Here is a 19,372-nt window from a genome sequence, read left to right on the forward strand (position 1 = left end):
TTATTCGTCATTGTATTCGTCATTCACACACGGTTATGAAGAATCTTTAATCCGTTTAATTAGTTCTACCTCATTCATAATATGATTCTAATGAAATCATAATGTGATTATAAAAATATCCCATTATTTGTATTTGACATTAATTTGAACAAATTTATTTTCATGTAACGTTAAATTCTAAATTTAAATGTTGTTAGAAAAGCATAGATATATGGACAAGCAGTGATATTAAATACAGGGATTAACATTTGTACCCTGGATGGTAATTGGATTTCATGTTTGTTACAGTCATTTAATTAACATTATGCGCTAGGGATTATAAACACGGTGTTGCATAATAATATAATTAATATTTTCAATTTCATTATGATATTCACGTTTTGGATTACTAATAATCCGAATCAATAAATATCCTTCTTTAACTGATTAATGGTAATAATGAACACGCATAAAACACTACTGTATAACTTTTCAAATAGATTTTTGGTTCTTCCTATTTGAGAATAGATTGTATTTACAAATTTCAAATGTTTTCAAATTTCTCACAAGATCCTTACACGAATTTGCTAATAAATTGGCATCCACATTTCTCTAAATCTTCGTGTGATGAAATCTATCTTTCATAACTTATGTATATTATTGTTCACTAATGTACAACTTCAGTGTAGTGCAAATCTATTGACAGTGCTACAAGATGATTAATTATGTCATCAAAAATGGTAGTAGGATTAATCAGCTTGCATAGAACCAGTTGGAAAAAAGGTCTTTAGTTCTAATGCGTATTTTTAGATTATTCTTTGTAATTGCTTTTTAAGAATTATTTAATATATTTGAAAATTTTATGCATATTTTTGTGTACTTTTGATATCACAAAAATATTAAGAGCATGTTCGTCACTGGCTATTGTCACACTAAAGCATGATTATGCACGTCTGGATAGGTGGAGATCTGTTAAAAAAGTGCACCACAAATTTGACCTTGACTCTTTTTTCAATTTCAAATTGACTTTAAAAATCCGTCAAGTTCGCGTGCCTAGAGTTCTTAAGAAGTAGAATTAGTAAGTCATGAACAGACACGTCAGACGATGCCTATTCAATAGCACGCGTGTCCGCCAAATTTTCAAACTCGAATTTCTCGGAAAGAAGGAGACAAATGAAAAAAATGTGATCTATATTTTCTCATGTAGAATCACCCCCTCCTCATTTATACCATCTTGGGACACCTGGTAGACATATACAATAAAATAGTTTACGAAACTATGTATATAGTCATTTTCTAAGAGGACGGTTGACTTGAGACCCACAGTTCCTGTGAAACTTTTGTCCGTCGCGTCGAGTACTATGCGATGCAATAAGAAACAATTTTGACCTTGAAAAAAGGGTCAAGGTTAATTTTGAGGTCCATTTTTTTAACAGATCTCCACCGATCCAGAGGAGCGGAATCCACGCTATGGTGATCACGACAATATAATTTTTTTTAGCTTCTCAAATTAATGAAGTAATGTACTTCATATTCGTAATAAATAACAATTTGTTGGAATTAAAATTATTAACAAGATTTAACAGCAGAACGGAATAGAAATTGTTATCTTGAGATAGTACTAGTTCCAACGATAGCGACAACATAGAATACATGTTTAAAACGACAAATTAAAAAAACCTAGTTAATAGTTCCTGCGACAAATTTATGACTAATATTGGAAAACTATCATGAGTTTCGAGAAAGACGCGTTTAAAGTTTTGCAAGGGTTTGTGAGACGAATAGTCACATATTTTATGGCACTTGCTATAATGTTATGTTCGAGGAGCATAAAGAAGACATTCTTCTACATTCTACACGAAACAGGTTCGCAAAGTGTCTTCTTTTCTTTTCATTGAGAAGTATTTTTAGTTTTGAAAGTAGTCCCGTGATTTGTATTAGCATATTACAATCTATAAATTATTTTCATTCCTTTCCGATTTAAGCTTCTTACAAAATTCAAACTGGTTTGTCATATTGAATAAAAATGTAATGAAATAAGACCGTCATTTTGAAGTATGGCGAACATTTAGACGAGAGCAATAAACAGTTACCTTCCGTTTTTAAACAAACCTGTTCGTTTAACGAACTATCTGTTCCCATGGAATATTTATTGAAAGAATTGTTATCTTTAGGAATTTCTTCAAAAAGTGTTCTAATTGAACAGATATTTTATCATCTGTACACTAAAAACTCCATGAAAACAAGTTATTTTGGAATGTTTATTAAAGAAGTTTTATTTTACAATATAATATCATGTAATTTATAAATTTATCATTTTTTTTCAACTAAATCGCATGAAAATAATGGTAGTAATAATTAGTAATTTCAAAAGAAAAGATACAGAAAAGATTCTTCCCTTCCTTTGATAAGAGAACTCGTGTAGAATACTATGTAAACATTTAAATAAAATTATTGTGTAACTCAAATGAAATATTACCATAGAAATTCTATAGTATAATATGTATATTTTTATAATAGAAAATATAATATGCATCTACTTCGTAACAAATGTTACGCATTCTTCGATCTACATATGTTTTTTATTTCTGACCTTGTATGACCTTGTAAGTCATTGTGTTGCAGACGAGTGAACTCGTCTTGACCGACGATTTCATATGACATTAAAAACTTGTAGCATTCTGCTTAACAAACTGATGGTCACCTTCGTTTCTAGAAAAATAATGTAAATATAAAAAATTGACATAGGTTATCGCGTTGGCAGTAAAATATACTGTAAGTTCGTCCTCTTCCACTTTTTTTCAAATACTTGCTGTTTACGAGAAATATCTGGTCGAATTTACCGCGAAAACTCTGTAGAAATTGAATAAAAATGTGAGACGAAATCGGTATTTTTTGACCTTCTGAATGAAAAAATCGCCTCGAGCAGAGTAGGCTTGCCTGTTCTGGCAGCAGGAAATTTTCTGTTCGGCATCCTTTGTTACCAGTGGAATATCTGAACCCATCAGCGCAACTTGCCCCGAGTATTCGACAGTTTGAGACGCGCTCGCCGCGTGCAGTCGCTGAGGTCGCCGAAGGTGGGCGCTAAGGTGGGCGTTGATTTGTTCGCGACTGTTCGCCCGGCGAAACAGGTTTCGCGGAGGTAGTAATGAATTAATTATCCTCGGCTGCGTGAAATGTTAGACGTGAAACGGTTCCGAGGAATAAATTATCCGTACACCCTTTTTGAAGAACGGAATGGAGTCATCACAATAAGCATTAATATCGCTGTTTTCTCTTTTTGTGGATAAACCTAAAGATGCTTTTATAATGGATTTGTTAGGACGTTTCGCGCCATGTGGTCGGTTTCATTGATCATACTAATTCATTTGCATATCGTTGCCGGAAGTTTGCAGAATCGATTCAGTCTTATGTTGCCACAAAAGATTTTTGAATATTGTAAGAGATGACCTACGAACGACATTTCTGGAATACTGTACCACCACTAGACTGCGATTTTTATGCAAAGTAAAGTTGTCTTCTTCGATTAAAATAAATAGAAACCGAACAAAAAGTTCTGTATTTTTTGATTAATTTCAATAGATCGATAATAATATATTAACATCGACGAGTTCTTTTAATCGTCCTGCTACTTTAAATTTTATCTACTCAATTTTGTTTATACAGGCACGAAATACGCAATTAAACTCTTATTAACATGTAACTGTCTATGTAATAACAGCTGTATATGTAATTACATATTGAGAGTCCCAATGGGTTAGATTGTTGCCGCAACAATTAAAGGAAAGAAAATCAAGTGTTTGAATGCCCATGCGTAATCTAAACAAATTTAACGTTTTTCAATAGCATGGAAATGATAATAAACAATTATTAACGTGATATTAATTCACACATTTAGACTACATAAATGATAAATAAGTTGTTAGGCGAGGAGATACGTTCATTTATATTTGATATCACCTAGTTCATCTCACTGATATTTTTCAAATAAACTTTGGTTGGCAATAGTAACAAGTAAGTCCATAAAATTGTATCCTGACATTTAGTTCAATTTGGACATGATAAAGTTGGCCTAATAAACGAAACTTTTGAAATTTTATTCGTCACCATGACTGTAATAAGAGATCCTAACAGAATGTTAGGTCCAGTAAATTGTAGTTGTAATAGTGAAAGTGTCAATTGGCTTGTTAACTTCTGACGTTATTAGGAAGAACGTCAGCAAACACGCATTAATGTATTCATCGCGTCTTTTGTTTGCAATGTGCTTCATCTAATTGACTAATGTAGTAACCCCTTTTAATGCTAAAATATTTTTGACTACATGTACTACATATCTACTTCAATCCAAATTTTTAGAGTATTCGCGTGATTGTTAAATGAAAATATACTATGGACGATCAAAGACCAGGATTATTTAAGTCCTCGTGGTGTCTTCAAGTAGGTTAATACTTCTTTATAATTAATGTCGAGCTGCATACATTGATGTATTGCAAAGCACATCATTCCATTTAAATAAACGAAATTGACCTTCACATGACCTTTACGTGTCCACTTACGAAAAAACTAATTACACCAAATTATGCCTCACTCGACATCATTCAAATTTACTGTTACACATTTTTCGTTACCAGTAATTTTGACAGCTACGGTAGACACGTTTGCGACAGTTGCGGAGATATTACAAGAAAATGTTATTCTTTCTTTCCAATTCACTTTTGCGTGTAGAATTACTTCCCAATCAGTTGTCCACGGTATGCGCGACAACCTGTATAAAGGCGATTCATTTCTAGACTCCAAATTTCATTTTGAGTTAAATGAATGTTATAAATAAGAAAAATTCTTCCTAATTTTAATAGTCAAACTCACCCACGGAGGCCAGAATAACTGTAACTAAAGTGCAAATCCTGATCGACTTCAGCAAGTTGGAGGTACTGATCAGTAACATACAGGTTTTCATTAGTCAAATCGATTTTCTTAAGACGACAAGGTAAACAGGTTTGATTAATAATAAATAACGATATTCTGTCCTCGAAATTTTCATTGATCAACCTTGTTCGAGTGTTCATGAGAAAATGGAAATTCCGTAAGTAATCTCGCGCCTAATCCTATCAATGTTAATCTTGTCTAGAGTTCCGCAGAGCGTGCCATAATAGCGTAGGAAATTAGATTTTCGTCCGGCTGTGATAATGGCTAATTAATTGGGCTAATATTAATCATGAGCGAGTCTCGTGTTAAGAGACCGCAGATTATTTCAGCAATAATTATTCTCTTGTCGACGAGTGAACGTGTTCGGCGCTCTTTGGGACCACTTGGAACGCGCCGAGTGCCCTTCATAGCGCTCTCGAACGCTCTTCTTCACCGTTTCTTTCTTTCTTTCGTTCTATCCCGCGTATCTGTGCATAATTAATCCCCGTCGCTACTCATGTGTATCCATGAAAAAAAAGCCACTTCACGAAGACGACAAAATCCGGAGGTTGCATCTACGTTTGCACGTTCGGTAGCTGCACCTGCTGTATCTTCATCTATTCCTGTTGGTTCGTGACGGGGTCGGAAACCCGCGATAGTCTCTTGGCCTTTTACTCGTCAATTAGCGGCAATTTTACCCGATAATTGGCAAAAACACTGCGGTCTCTTGAGTCTCGAAGCGATATTGTGAATGTCGGTGGCTATTAGACAAAAGCCGAGAAACATCAGAACAGTCCAACATGTTTTTTAACTCCTTACGATGTCGTTTACATTTAATTAAAATAGATGACAACATATGACGTGTAGCGTAGATTAAGATGAACATCTTAATTTAATTTCATGAAACAAAACTTTTTACTTTGCGTACAAAATTTTGTATTAGTACTTGTAAGTTTCGTTCGTTATTTGGCGCCTATAAGTTTCCATAATTGGGAAATATTTTCTGTTTTTTATAAAGATATTAAAAAAATGTGCATACGAATAATACAATAAATTATAGAAGTTATGGTTGCGGAATCTGTTCGAGATGATAAAGATCTATAATTATGATTATCGCCCATTACATACACGTGTTACCTTTCATCGATTGCGTTTAAAATTTATTTGATCGTGTCGTGTCATTAATCACTTGCCTTAACGAGATGAATGAGAAGTGTTTCGAACTGGATCGTATATATCTATTATATTTATGCTCTAAAATTTTGTTCTTTTTATTAATTAACTTGACAACGCTTCTCGAGCGAGTTTAGTAATTTAGCGGCAAAAAGAATTTAATTATTTGAACGTCGGAAAATTTTCTTTTAGAAATATTACTATTACTATTACTATTGTATTAGTGGCGGATTGATCAAATGATCGTTCATACATATAACATGTTTATGTGCTTAATGAAATGCCAATATCACGTCGCAGAAATATATTTGTCCAAATAATGATAAAGCTGGTTGTGATGAGTTTCAGTATATATCAAAGGAGGTGTTAATATGTTAAAAGATGCACTGAACTAACGAATTCACATTGTTATATAGTATTATCGCATTATTTCATTTCACGAACCATAAAATTTGTTACTATCAATCTTTTCTTATATTTCATGTATATGTATCTACGTTAATTCACTGTACTCTTGTCACGATTATAGTTGAACATTAATTTAAAATGATTCAACTTTCTTCATGGAAACAAATTTTTCAAATACAGGTACTTAAAACTAATACCTACTAATATTTCTTATTCTTTGCACTTACACGAAACATGTTCATTCATACCTGCAATAAACTTTGAAAATGTAAATAATTACAGTTACTTATACATTTTTTAGATGTTCGTAAACTAATGTAGGGAAAATCAATTAAGTGGAAGCCCATCAGTTAGATTTAATTGCAACGAGTCTTTTTATATTGAACTTCATTTTTTGTATTGCGTTTTATCGCTTTTATTCGATAGGCGCTTGATATTGCTATGGAGATATCAAGAAGATACAATTTCTCACGAAGAACGTCAGCATTTTGTGAACAGAAAAGGATAAACGAATATTAACCCTCAGCACTCGAATGGTGCCTGTAAGGTACCACTAAAAATTGCTGTATCATTATTCAAAATATTATTTACATTATTAAATTTGTTTATATTTAATAAATTACTAAACATTGCATTATTGTACGAGTTAATTGTGCCATTTTTGTGTGTATAACGTAACAAAAAATATATAGATGGGAAATATTCTGGGTCGGAAGACATGCTTCGTTTTAGAGTTAAAATAGCTTCGAGTACAAAGAGTTAATTCGAATAATATTCGTTCGTTCGTTTGCGAAGAGAGTTTTGTTATAAAACGAACGTTTATATATCTACACTGACAATGAAAATTGCAAAATACATGATTAAATCCTTTCAAAAAGTATGTCCTGTAAACCAAAATCTGAAATATTAATATCATTTGCTAATTAGTTATCTCTAATTATTTAACTTTGTACCTTCGAATGGTCTATAATAAACCTGGAGACTGTAATAATATTTCTTAATGAAATGGCTTCACAACAATTGCATTCTAAAATCGGACATTTCATATGCAACAACCTATCCATACCACTTCATATGCATAATGAACGTAATTATTAAATAATTTAATACAACTAGGGCTGAAGGATTAAAACCCGGTACAAACAATTGCACAAAAAGACGAGAGGTTATAATCACTATAGTTGTAAATCATTGCACATGAATGATCGGAGAAAGACTGAAACTTTTGCATACACCTAATCACAGCTTATTAAAAAGTTAATCGAACTCTTCCGAGCCCTGATTCCAACGGTGCGGTGGAACAAATTTCTATCGAGATACCGGCTTACGAATCGCGGCATATGCGCTAGACGAGAGCATGCTGAGTGATCCGCGCCTCGATGCGTGCGAACAGTGTGCACATGACCTATGATAGATCGTTAAATCATTCCCGGTGATCGGATATCCGTCTAGTGTGAAGCAGAAGAACGTTTTTTTCCGAGCAACGGAACGGAAACCGGCTGAAATTTTGCCGGGCCAGGGACGAAGCTGCGTGGTACAGTTCCCACGTACCTTTTGCACCCTCTCCGTCCTCTCCGCAACATGGCCACCATTGGGCACACCGTGCAAGCACACCACCATCGTCGTCGGTCCATCGGCCTCGCACGAACAAGCCTCCGAACCGGAGAGAAAGAGGGAAAGAGACGCGTAGAGGGCTACAGTGAGAAAGGGAGAAAGAGAATAAAGAGAAGAGAGCTAGAGAGGAAGAGAGAGAGAGAGAGAGAGAGAGAGAGAGAGAGAGAGAGAGAGAGAGAGACAGAAGGAGGCTGGTGTGGACGCAGAATCCGAAGAGAAGCAGACGGGGGATAACTGCGAGAGGTCGAGAGAAAGGGAGAGAGAGAGAGAGAGAGAGAGAAAAAGACTCTCTCCCACACGGTGGCGCTAAAATAAAATGACCGGCGAGAGGAATGTCGAAGCTCTCTCTCTCTCTCTCTTTTTTCTCTCTTTCTTCGTTGTGCCGTGGAATGGCCCCAAGTGCCTTCGGATGAGAAACGTGAGAGCGAGGGGGAAAGGGGACCGTTGAAATCGTACATAGGTAAAAGAAGTCTTTGAGAAGAAATAGAGGAGGATAGAGGAAGAGTCAGAGGACCGACAGATCGAGTCGGATCAACCACGTTGCCTCTCTCCGAACCGTCTTTTCTTTTGCCTTCCTACCTTCATATGTGTTCCATTCGTACTTTCTCTTGCTTTCCCTCTCGTTCTATACTTGCCGCTTTCGATTTTTTTGCGTTCCTCATCCTCCTATCTCTGTCGCTCCCCGTTCTATTATTCTCCTTTTGTTATCGATTTCCTGTTTCGTATGGTATTTCGATTCCGGAGACTCGCTCGAGGAGGATGAGAAAGAAGAAACGAAGGAGGAGGAGGAGGAAGAAGAAGACGGGAATGTTACTCTTGCTTGGTCCCTACGTGTGTGTCGGCAATTTGTTCTAAGTCATCGTCTGGAAGGCTGCGAGATGGTCCATCGCGGTTTCCACCATACAGGCCAAGTTCATTAGTCTTCGATGGCCGGTGTAATACGGTGATATTTGTTTTCGCTGGGATATCCAACCGCTGCCGTTGGTGAGCCAGCCGCTCGATTCATAGGTAGCCGTGTGCAGCCCTTGAACGCTTGTTTGATGTTTGGATAGTATTTTCACGGGTATGTCTGCTGCCTGCCACCAACGGCATCGGCATCACCGTCACCATCGCCATCACCATCGTCCCGGGCATCCGCGGGTTCGCTGCAAATAGGGAAACCAATTCGAATCCGGACGAGCGGACGTTCAAAAATTTTGTTAGCCGTCGACCCGTTCAAAGTCACTTTTCTGAAATTCGATCGTATTTTCGTCGTGTACACATCGCGCTTCGTGGTGGCATCCAGTTCAATTTGTACCCGTGTCGATACAGTGTTCGAACTCTTATCGGAGTCGCCAGACAATTATTATCTTCTAAACTAATTCGTTTTCGGCCCGAGACCTTTAATACCTTTTTAAAGAGAACACGAAAGTACATCGATTAATGAAAAAAATGCAATGTTGCTGAAAAAATTGATGTGATCGTCATTTTTTTATTTACGTAAGAATTTTTTTATCGTATAATTACTGACCGACATTTATTTGTTCGAAAATTTGTTTTACCAGGTTATGCGGGAATGAACAGTTTGCGTTTCGGTTTCTGTTTTCCTCGATTCGGGCAAGTTCGGGCATGTATAATTTACTTGTACGAGTTCAAACTTGGATATACTGCGTCTGAAGCAGCGAGAAACATAAATGTTGCTTTTGGTGAAGGTATAGCAAGTGATCGAACCATAAGGCGTTGGTTCGAAAAATTTCGTTTCGGTGATACGAATCTGGAAAACGAGCCTCGTGGTCATAAGCTAGCAGCTATTAAAGATTCAGGTTTAAAAGAGATAGTTGAAAGGGATTCTACACTATTCAACTGTCTCCCGACATCTGAAGTCTGCTGTTCTACGACAAAAATTTTTTTAGAATTTATTCATCGAAGACTGGACTATGTAGCATTGTCTTAATTAATTACATTGTCATTGTATTAATATAATAAAAGAAAATTGTATGAAAATTAGTACCAACCAAGAGATTGCCTTTGGAAGTATACTTTGAATTCAACTCTTTCTATGGTAGGGAGTCATTGGACACAAAATTAAGAAAAAAAATTCGGTCTGCAAAGGGTTAATTGGAAGACAAGGTCCGAATCATCGAGATGTAGCGGATAATCGAAACTCGATGAGAAACTTAATGACGTAGTTTATATACACAATAGGCATTTTTTATTGGAAATGCGTCTTTCTCTTCGATAGAATGCACTATATTCATTCATTGTATGCATCTACATATGTATACATAGTGCATGCAGACATTGCTAACTAGGTACATACTGGCTTCAGTTATGTACCTACATTATTCAGCTACGTGCTTTTTCCAAATATAGTATTGCGTTATGCACACGAAGCTGTACCGTTATTCAATTAATAGATTCAAAAGAAGGTAACAGGAGCGTAAATACTGTTATCAGCGTGTGCGCATATTCTCTTCCATTATATTTTTATTCCGTGAAGTATGCTTTTAAAAATCGTTACGCCTGCCATATACCATCAATGGTTTTTTTGGTACGCCGCCATGTTGCATCAAATATTGATAGGTGCAATTCACTTTTGATGTACGTTTTTCGTGGGAAGTGTGCAAGTGTGATTTTTGCAAGTTTGCATTTGCCCACCCCATTGTAAATGTATATATTTTGAGTATAAAATAGAAACAATTTTAAAACCTGGTTGCACATGTTGTGTGCTACAAACTGAGATTTCAGATGATTGAAACTTTGTACGATTTACAATGTTTCATTTTTATGTTTTTTTACAGTGTTTCAACAATTTTGAAACCAATTTTTTGTACCTGCAATACATTCAATCTCTTTCTCGGACGTCGATACCTCCTGGACGATACATGATGCTGGCAAGACCCGTGTTGTTGACATATATCGAGAATTTACTGTATTCCCAAAAATTAATACTGGAACTCTCTAGCATACTATCTTATGCCTATATGACATCCATTGCATGTAAGATTATAGGTCGTCGTCTACTACACAGGACACTTTTTCGGTTAAGTCCATTGTTTTCTTGTGGTTAAAGTTCTTATGTAAAGTTCGAATCCATTTGGTCAAGATTAACTTGAAAGTACCTCTTATCGCCAGATTCGAGCCCACTTGAAAGTAACGCTCTTCTTCTTCTTCGGACTGACCATGAAGTGTTCGAAACTATCCAATCGATTTCGAACCAATTTGCGATCTAGCTCATCCTATCTGAAATCATGAACTCTCGGGTAACTGTCTGACAATCAAATCTCATTCTCAATTTGATCAATTGTTTAGTTCAATTGTTTATTGGTCTTTGACTAGGAAGGTCAGTTGAAGAATTTAACTGTACACAATAGAAATCAATGCACGACTGCACGTATAATTGTTCGAATATTAGAACAGTTACTCAATTATAATGCTGGATTCTGTTTTTATTATTTTTTGCAATAAATAGCGTTGCCTATGGGTCGCCTCAGAGTGAGCTATTTAAAACCGAAGCATGTTGGGATACTAAACACTTCAGACATCGGAGGTTCGGATAATCGAGGTCTTACTGTAATGAGTAGGATGCAGATTCTTTGCATTTGTAGCAAAAATGAGTAGCTGTAATTAGAAACAGTAAAAAGATGAAAAGAATTCAACTAAAAAAGAAGTCAACTAAAGGGAGGAGGAAGTTCCCAAGTAGCATCTGTTTCTTGCAATTGATGCAAATAATTTTTATTTCGCCTAGAAATCCTCAGTCAGGTAAAAGCTAATTCTTTCAGATGTTTCATTTTATCTAGTTTTGTATTTACTTGTATATTATTTTTGAAAAAAGTTAATTAGGTACCTTTATGGTTACGTCATTTCAAAATGACAGGTTCTGATATTTTTAATTTACGGTTATTGCATCTATGAGAAATTATTAAATGAATTTATTTGTTTCGGTATATACTATTTAAAAAATTTGGCTAGATAGATTCATGTTATTTTTATAAAGTAATGTGAAATAGTCAGTTTTAGTGCTCCATGGAACTAGTGTTAATATTTTTTAATGAACAAGACAAGCGAGTATATGAAATTGTAGTTCCGAATTTTGAAAATTATGGATGTTTGTCAATTTACGGCTGATGTCCAAAATGCTGATCGTCGCGAAGGTTCAAGGCGAACTACCTTTGAACAGAACGTGTGCGTAAAGTATTGAGTCTGACAACGGCATATGGGATGAGTCACACAATCGGGACAAGTTACACTTTTCGCTTGCGGGCAGACGGAACGAAAATATTAGAGGAGCAGTTCCTCGGGTCTGCTGAATCGAGATCTTATTTCTTTCGGAACTCATTTTACAGAAATACGGGTTCGTTTTTTACAGAAATGCTTCTGTGAATCAACCGTATTTATTAAGATGAACTTGTGCTAAATTACAAAAAATGTAACATTCTTTTAAGTGCAATTGTATATTTACAATATTTCTAACGCTTTACAAATATGCATCTATGAACGTATCGAATTTATTTCCTAACAATTTAAAAGATTTTTTCTTTTTATTCATTAGATGAAAATATTGTTGAAAAATTTGGAATATGAGCGTTCATAGTTTGAAGAATAGAATTCCCAAAGTAATGGACTTACAAAAATAATAAAATATATTTTTGTTTAAATGATAGTGAGATTATACTACCGAACTACTCTTGTTTTTATTAAACCAACATAATGTAATATATAAAATATATTTATAATTTACATTTAGCGTTAATGATAACAACTTAATTTCTGCGATATAATAATACGGATAATCTAATAATGTACTAGTACAGATTAGAAATTTAAATTTAGTAAGCCCTTTAAAAAACTTGGAAAGAAATGGACAACTGTGATCGGAAGTACGTTCTTCATGCAATCAGACAGCTTTTTTGAAATACTCACCAATTTACATGTTTCTGAAGTCAGAATTTTTTAAGATATTTTTTAGTATTCTCCTATTGAATTAGCAAAAGCATTCTTAGTTCTGATCAAATTCACTATAATAGTATTGTCTTCTTTTGGAATCTATACGAACTTATTATAGGGTGGAGTTGTACGTATGATTGAGTAATTAATTGAATGCCGTGTCAAGTAGCATAACACCATTGTGCTAAGCAATTGATGTTTGTGGCCCTACATATATGTATTTGATATCAATAAAATTGGATTACTTTAGCAAATGCTCTCGTTAACGTAACTGCCCTGTGTTTACGATGTACGGGTTGTTACACTAACTATAAAGTCTTTTCACCCTTGTAATTTCCAGCTACTTCGAGGAACTTGTTATAGTTACGGCGATACTTTTACGATCGATGCACTTACCCTGAAATGTATATGTATACTTCCGACAGCTATGAAATTTTCTGCTCTTGATAATTTGTTGTGCAAAGACATTAGGCTTCTTCAGTTTAGTCTGGATATGCAGAACAGTTCAATTTATTAATAAACTCGCGTATAACGTGGTAATCACAGCAGTGGACAATAAGTTATATCGCATCTCAAAAAAAAACAAATTTGGAATATTTAAATATAATCTAGCTTTGATAGAAATTAAATTCTTTTTATACGGTATGTAATTTGTTTCTATGTTCTAACATAACTGTTTGCTGTACATTAAAATTAAAGCAGAAAACACCGACGTTTTTATAGGAGTACATTTTCTATATCCACTATTCTATATTTCTCATTTTAATCCATATTTATTTCCATATTTATTTATTTATTTATTATTACTTTAAACCAAGTTGTTTATTTAATAAGTAGAACATTTTTACATGCAGCTTACGTTACATAGGTGTTACATTTTTAACAGATCTCCGCCTATCCAGACGTGATCGCGACATATAATTTTAAGACACCCTGTACATGTTACCATAAAAATAATAATTTGGTAACTGTATGGATTCGCAAGCCAAGGTATGCACATACTAATTTGATAAGTAAACGTGTCCGCGTATGATGAAATTTAAATTTTTACAAGTGGAAGCATACATTTCCACACATAATTTAGCAAAAGTGTGCAACGACGAGAATACGTAAATTTAAATGAACGCTTTTGTCAGCAGATGTACATACCAACCACATAGTAAACGTATACTGAAATACTAAAATTGGAACTTTCACAAGTGGCAGTATACATTTTCACGCATCAGTTAGTCAAAATATGCAGAAACAGAAATATGCCAATTTAAATGAACACTTTTGCCAACAACTGTGCATGTCTACCATACAATTTATAATGTATAAATGAATAAGGTCGGGAACAGAATGCATCAATTGTTATGGAAATTTTCTACGCATAAAACCATGGAACTTCCGTAGGAAACATTTCTGCGAAATGTTAAATATCGGACGGATTAAAACAATGAATCTAGGTCAAATGTCTGGTATATTAATAACTTATTCCTAAAACATGTAAAAAAGTTAACAACTATGTTCAAACAAAAAATTATTTTGTCACATACAGGATGTCCATAATTCATGATTTAATAGAAACGGAGATACTTCTAGTAACGTACCTTTGCCTTAAGAGGTTTTTTACACGATCATAAATATCTGATAAGATATTTTTAACTAATTAATGCAGAATTGATCCTTTTTATTTTCCATCTGGAGTCATTTGGGATGTCCTTTGCATACGTTCTCATTTGAAAGTAATTCCAAAAAATTGAAAAAATACATTTATTATTACATTACGTTATTGAATTTTCAGTAGAAAATATTCATTTGTTTAATCCCTATCTCACTAGATGGGTACCCAGGTATAGTGACTTCTCGATATATGTCAATAACACGGGTCTTGTCAGTGTCATGTATCGTCCAGGAGATATACCCGAGCCGTGTTATGTTTATTTGTATTCCGTGGCCTCTCGAGCTTCTAGGCCCCTCACGGGATATACCCCGCGGTAGTGGGGATAATTCCGCGACGTTTATCACCCAAGCCTTGACGACATATATAGAGAAATCTCTGTACCCACTTTTAATTTGTCTTTAAAATTTTCTGTATGTTCTTATTGAAAACTAACAAAATTTCTGTAAATTTTCACTTTCTTGGATAATTATAAATTGATATACATTTGAACCATAAAAATATGAACCAAAACTAATATTTCCTCAAACTTCAGATTCGTATCTAAACGTCAACCAGCTTCGGCGTGCTTATAATTACGCAGCGGATCTTTATAAAAAATAAAAATTATTTATCTGAACTACAACAAACTGCATTGAAATAGAAATTTATATTCTATCTTAACGTTTTGGATAAGGCGAAAATAATACAACATTTTAAATTTCTTCTAATGTTTTTACCGTTTTAGATGATGCCTACTCGTTTTTGCCATAAATGGTGCACAAATCTCGCTGACTAGAATAATAGTTCTCAGGTGATCGGAGATTGTGTTGTCCGTCACGCTGTAAAAAGAGACTGGACATGGTGAATCAGCGCACACATTGTTAACATTTAATTGGTTATTTCCTGAAACACGCGCAGACGAGTAGGCTGGTTCGCTCAGATTTTCCTTGTCGAACGGCCGTGTTGGAATGCAGTCGCTAGCAAATGCCGTTTGTTTTTGCTTGCAGAAACCGTGACGATGCTCGCGAGACAATCGGAGAACAAAACCCTGACCCTCTTCAATCAAGTGTACCGGTCGATGGCGGTTTTGAGCAAGCCGTCGATAAAAGCCCTCTACCAGGCGATGGTCGATTACGTGTCACCGAGAAACACACCGGACACGTTGGAGCAGCCGCTTACGCGGGACATGCTTCAGGAGCGGTTCATCGAGTTCTTCACGAGGTTGTTCCCGATCGCGTACCACAACGCCGTCAACCCGCACCAGCACGAGCAGGACTTCACGGAAAAATTCAAGACCTGCTTGTACGAGACAATGGACGAAATCCAACCGTTTGGCGACATACCAAAGCAGGTCTCGAAGTCAGTCAGCAAGAGCCTGGAGGCAACGCGGGTGCTGGTCCAGGCATTGACTCTCGGCAAAACCGTCCTCGACAGGACCGACAGCGTACTGTTTTCCGGTACCACTCCGCAGCATGAAGCCTGTTACGGTGCGCTGCTCAGAATGACTTATTGCCCGAGGTGTAAGGGCATCGGTCCCGCTGTCAGGCCCTGCAGCGGATTCTGCACTAATGTCATGAGGTGAGCATCACCGTTCTATTCGATTTTCATACTCGCGGCACACAGGGTTTCACCGGAAGGGAAACTCCGATCTTTTTCCAGAATCATTTCGTACCGATAATCCCTTGCACTACTATTTATTTACTTTGTGGTTACCGCGATTAGAAATTCTTCATCCTTCAGAATTTCATAGAAAAAAGAGAAAGTTTATATTTATTGAATGCCTATACAGGGTGTCCCACGTAACAGTTTTCACAATTTTTTAAGTACTTAGCACTAAAGCACTAAAAAATATTTTCAACGAAAGTTGATCAGTTTTCGATTCGCTATATATTGCAATAAGAAGTTCGAAAAACATTTTTCTTTATAGTATTGTCAAGGTCACCATCATTTTTTTAAATGGCACTTTGTATTTTTGACTTAACAGTATTATAGCTCGTGTCAAGACGAATTTAACGACCTAGTATACGATGACCTTGGGATGACCTTGAAGGCGAAGAAATGAAAATTTCAACGAAACATGACAATCTGCTTGAATGGGCGATAATAACTTGTTTTTATTACTAAGACTCGAAATTACATTCAATTCAGAAACCTTGACTAAATGAACGCAAACGATTTCGTAAAACAGTCACAGAGAAAGTTTATATTTATTGTATCTAACATAACTCGAGCATCTAAAATATCTTGCTTATTTATTATGATAGAAAAAAATTGCAGAGGAGAACATTAGTCGGTTCAGAGAGGCAAATATTATGATAGGCAAAAAAATTTGTTCAAGGTTATATTTTTTGAGATTGCAAGGTCATCCAAGTTTTTTTAAATGGTATTGTATATTTTTATTATCGTTATATGATACCCAAGGTCAAGACGAATTCAACGACCTGTAATATTACGACCATCACGTGACCTTGTATTTGTTATCACCAACGATTCCACACCATACATTTACACTCCATGGACGCTGGTGTACAACTTGTCGAAGTCATTTCGGGTTTTCAATGCACTAATAATGCATATTATGTGTATTCAGTTGAAGTGGTTACCATGAAGCTCCTGGTGTAAGGAAATATGGTATGGATAAAATTTATGACGTTACAATATTCAGCACACACTTGCTTTGCAAATGCCTACATAACTTTCAATTTTTCGACAACTTGTAGTAGGAACAATATTGACTGTAGCAAATACAAAAGTTTCGGCATCTCCTCCAGTAGCAGGCTTTGATCGTTTCCTGTTCAGTGATTTATTACTCCCTGTTTCACAAAACAATTGAACTATGCGGTCAAAACTTTGTCGAGAAGGATTTCTCTCACGGTATCTTTCTGCTTATAATTGAGATGCTTGTACTGAGTTACTTTTAGCCTCACCATAAACTAATATCATTTCTATCTTTTCTGCATCACTGTACACCATCGTTTCAGAGAGGTAACGTTATCTTTCACAATCGAATAAATCCCGATGAATTTGTTAAACGTAATGATTAGAGTCACCGAAAGGAGAAGAATTTGTATCAGCATTTACAATTTATTGTAAGCGTGTTTACAGTCATTACTGAAGGTTCAAGAACTTTTCTTAAAACCCTAGGGGGATCAAGTCTATGTATTTACATCAAGTGTCGTATTTTTATGAATTTTTCGTACCCAATGTTACGCGAAGGTCATAATATTACAGGTCGTTGGATTCGTCTTGACCTCGGTTATCATATAGCGATAATAAAATATATCATTCCATTTAAAATCACTTTGATGATCTCGAAATCTCAAAAAATATAATCTTGAACAAATTTTTTTGCCTATTATAATATTTGCCCCTCTGAACCAACTGATCTTTTTCCTCTGCAATTTTTTTGACATAAAAATCAAACGAGATATTTTAGATGCTCGAGTTAGGTGCGACACCCTGTGTATCGACTACAATAAAATAGAATTTTGTTTCGGTTTAAATTAATAACATACATGTTTATTAGACTCTGTTCAGAACCTTTATCACGAGTCTGACTCAATATTAGGATGAGGTGTTAAGGAACTAACTTTCGATCATTTAAAAAAAATGGGAACTAAATTTTTGTCACATATTTTTGTTATAGATATTTAATGAAAAATAATGAAAAATACTCTTTGATTAACATCACAACGCCTACAATTGTTACCCAACGTTTTACAAGCTGAGGGATACGTAAAATCCGCGCGATTTTTCTCAAAAAAGATCTTCAGAAAATCGGGCACAGTCCTTTGCAATCATCCAGTAACAAATAACGAATGATTTTCAGTGTATAATACTAGAACAATATCAAATAATTATTACAGTTAAATTGACATTTTGAATACGTAATTTATTTGTAATATTTGCGCAGACAATTCATGATTATAACATTGCTAATGTTTTCCTCGTGAAACCCTGTTTAGTAAATTTTTTAAGACAACTTGTTCTCATGGAATTTCTATTATACAAATTTTTAGATGACACGTAGAAGTTTAAATGGAATTTTTTTAAAAACAGCTGAAAGACACCTGTTTGCAATTTTGGAATACGAGCACCAATGATTTTGACTTTCGGCAAAAGTTTCGTCTCTGGCCAAATACTGCGTGGTTACACTGCTCTTTACGGGTTAGAAGGGTCGCATCATGGTGTTCGTTGTCCCTAGGCACTCGTATATTCGACTCGTCCACCCCTTCCATCACCCGCACCGACCCGCCACCAAACTGTCCTGGTGGTATTTTTTCTCCTTTTTTATTAACCCTAGAAGAACCAACTCTCGACACTAAGTAACATGTCTGTGTATACAGGGTGTCCCAAAAATGTTGTACTTCCTTAAAAGGAATGATTCCTGAGGTGATTTGAAGCAACTTTATCATTTGCGAAAATATTCTCCGCGGCTTTGTTAAGGAGTTATTAACGAAAAACGCGAACCAATCAAAGCGCGGCTACCACGAACAGATTGCGGCTCGGCCAATAATACCAATAATACCTTACATAATACCTTTGTTAAAGCCAGAGTGGTTCTTCACCGTGAATGTGAAAAACTTGGATAGCCGTAACGTATCGTCTTGAAATATTCTAAAACAGTTAAATTACATATTTTTAATACGTTCGTGCTTAGTAAATACTCTAAAATTCAGATAGTCTAAATTTCACTCATATAAGTTCGGAGCATAATTTATG

At 35.3% G+C, this 19,372-nt stretch overlaps 1 protein-coding gene across 2 annotated transcripts in view; it reads left to right on the plus strand.

Moving 5' to 3' along the window:
- The window catches only part of Dally (division abnormally delayed protein), a 308,320-nt gene that overhangs the window by 83,794 nt on the left and 205,154 nt on the right, over window positions 1-19,372 (plus strand). For both annotated transcript variants that reach the window (XM_076789540.1, XM_076789541.1), the window contains exon 3: window positions 15,658-16,228. In XM_076789540.1, coding sequence (XP_076645655.1) covers window positions 15,658-16,228 — 571 coding nt within the window. The remainder of the gene's footprint in view (window positions 1-15,657; window positions 16,229-19,372) is intronic.

Source organism: Halictus rubicundus, chromosome 6, assembly GCF_050948215.1.
Source record: "Halictus rubicundus isolate RS-2024b chromosome 6, iyHalRubi1_principal, whole genome shotgun sequence".
Lineage (NCBI taxonomy): Eukaryota > Metazoa > Arthropoda > Insecta > Hymenoptera > Halictidae > Halictus > Halictus rubicundus.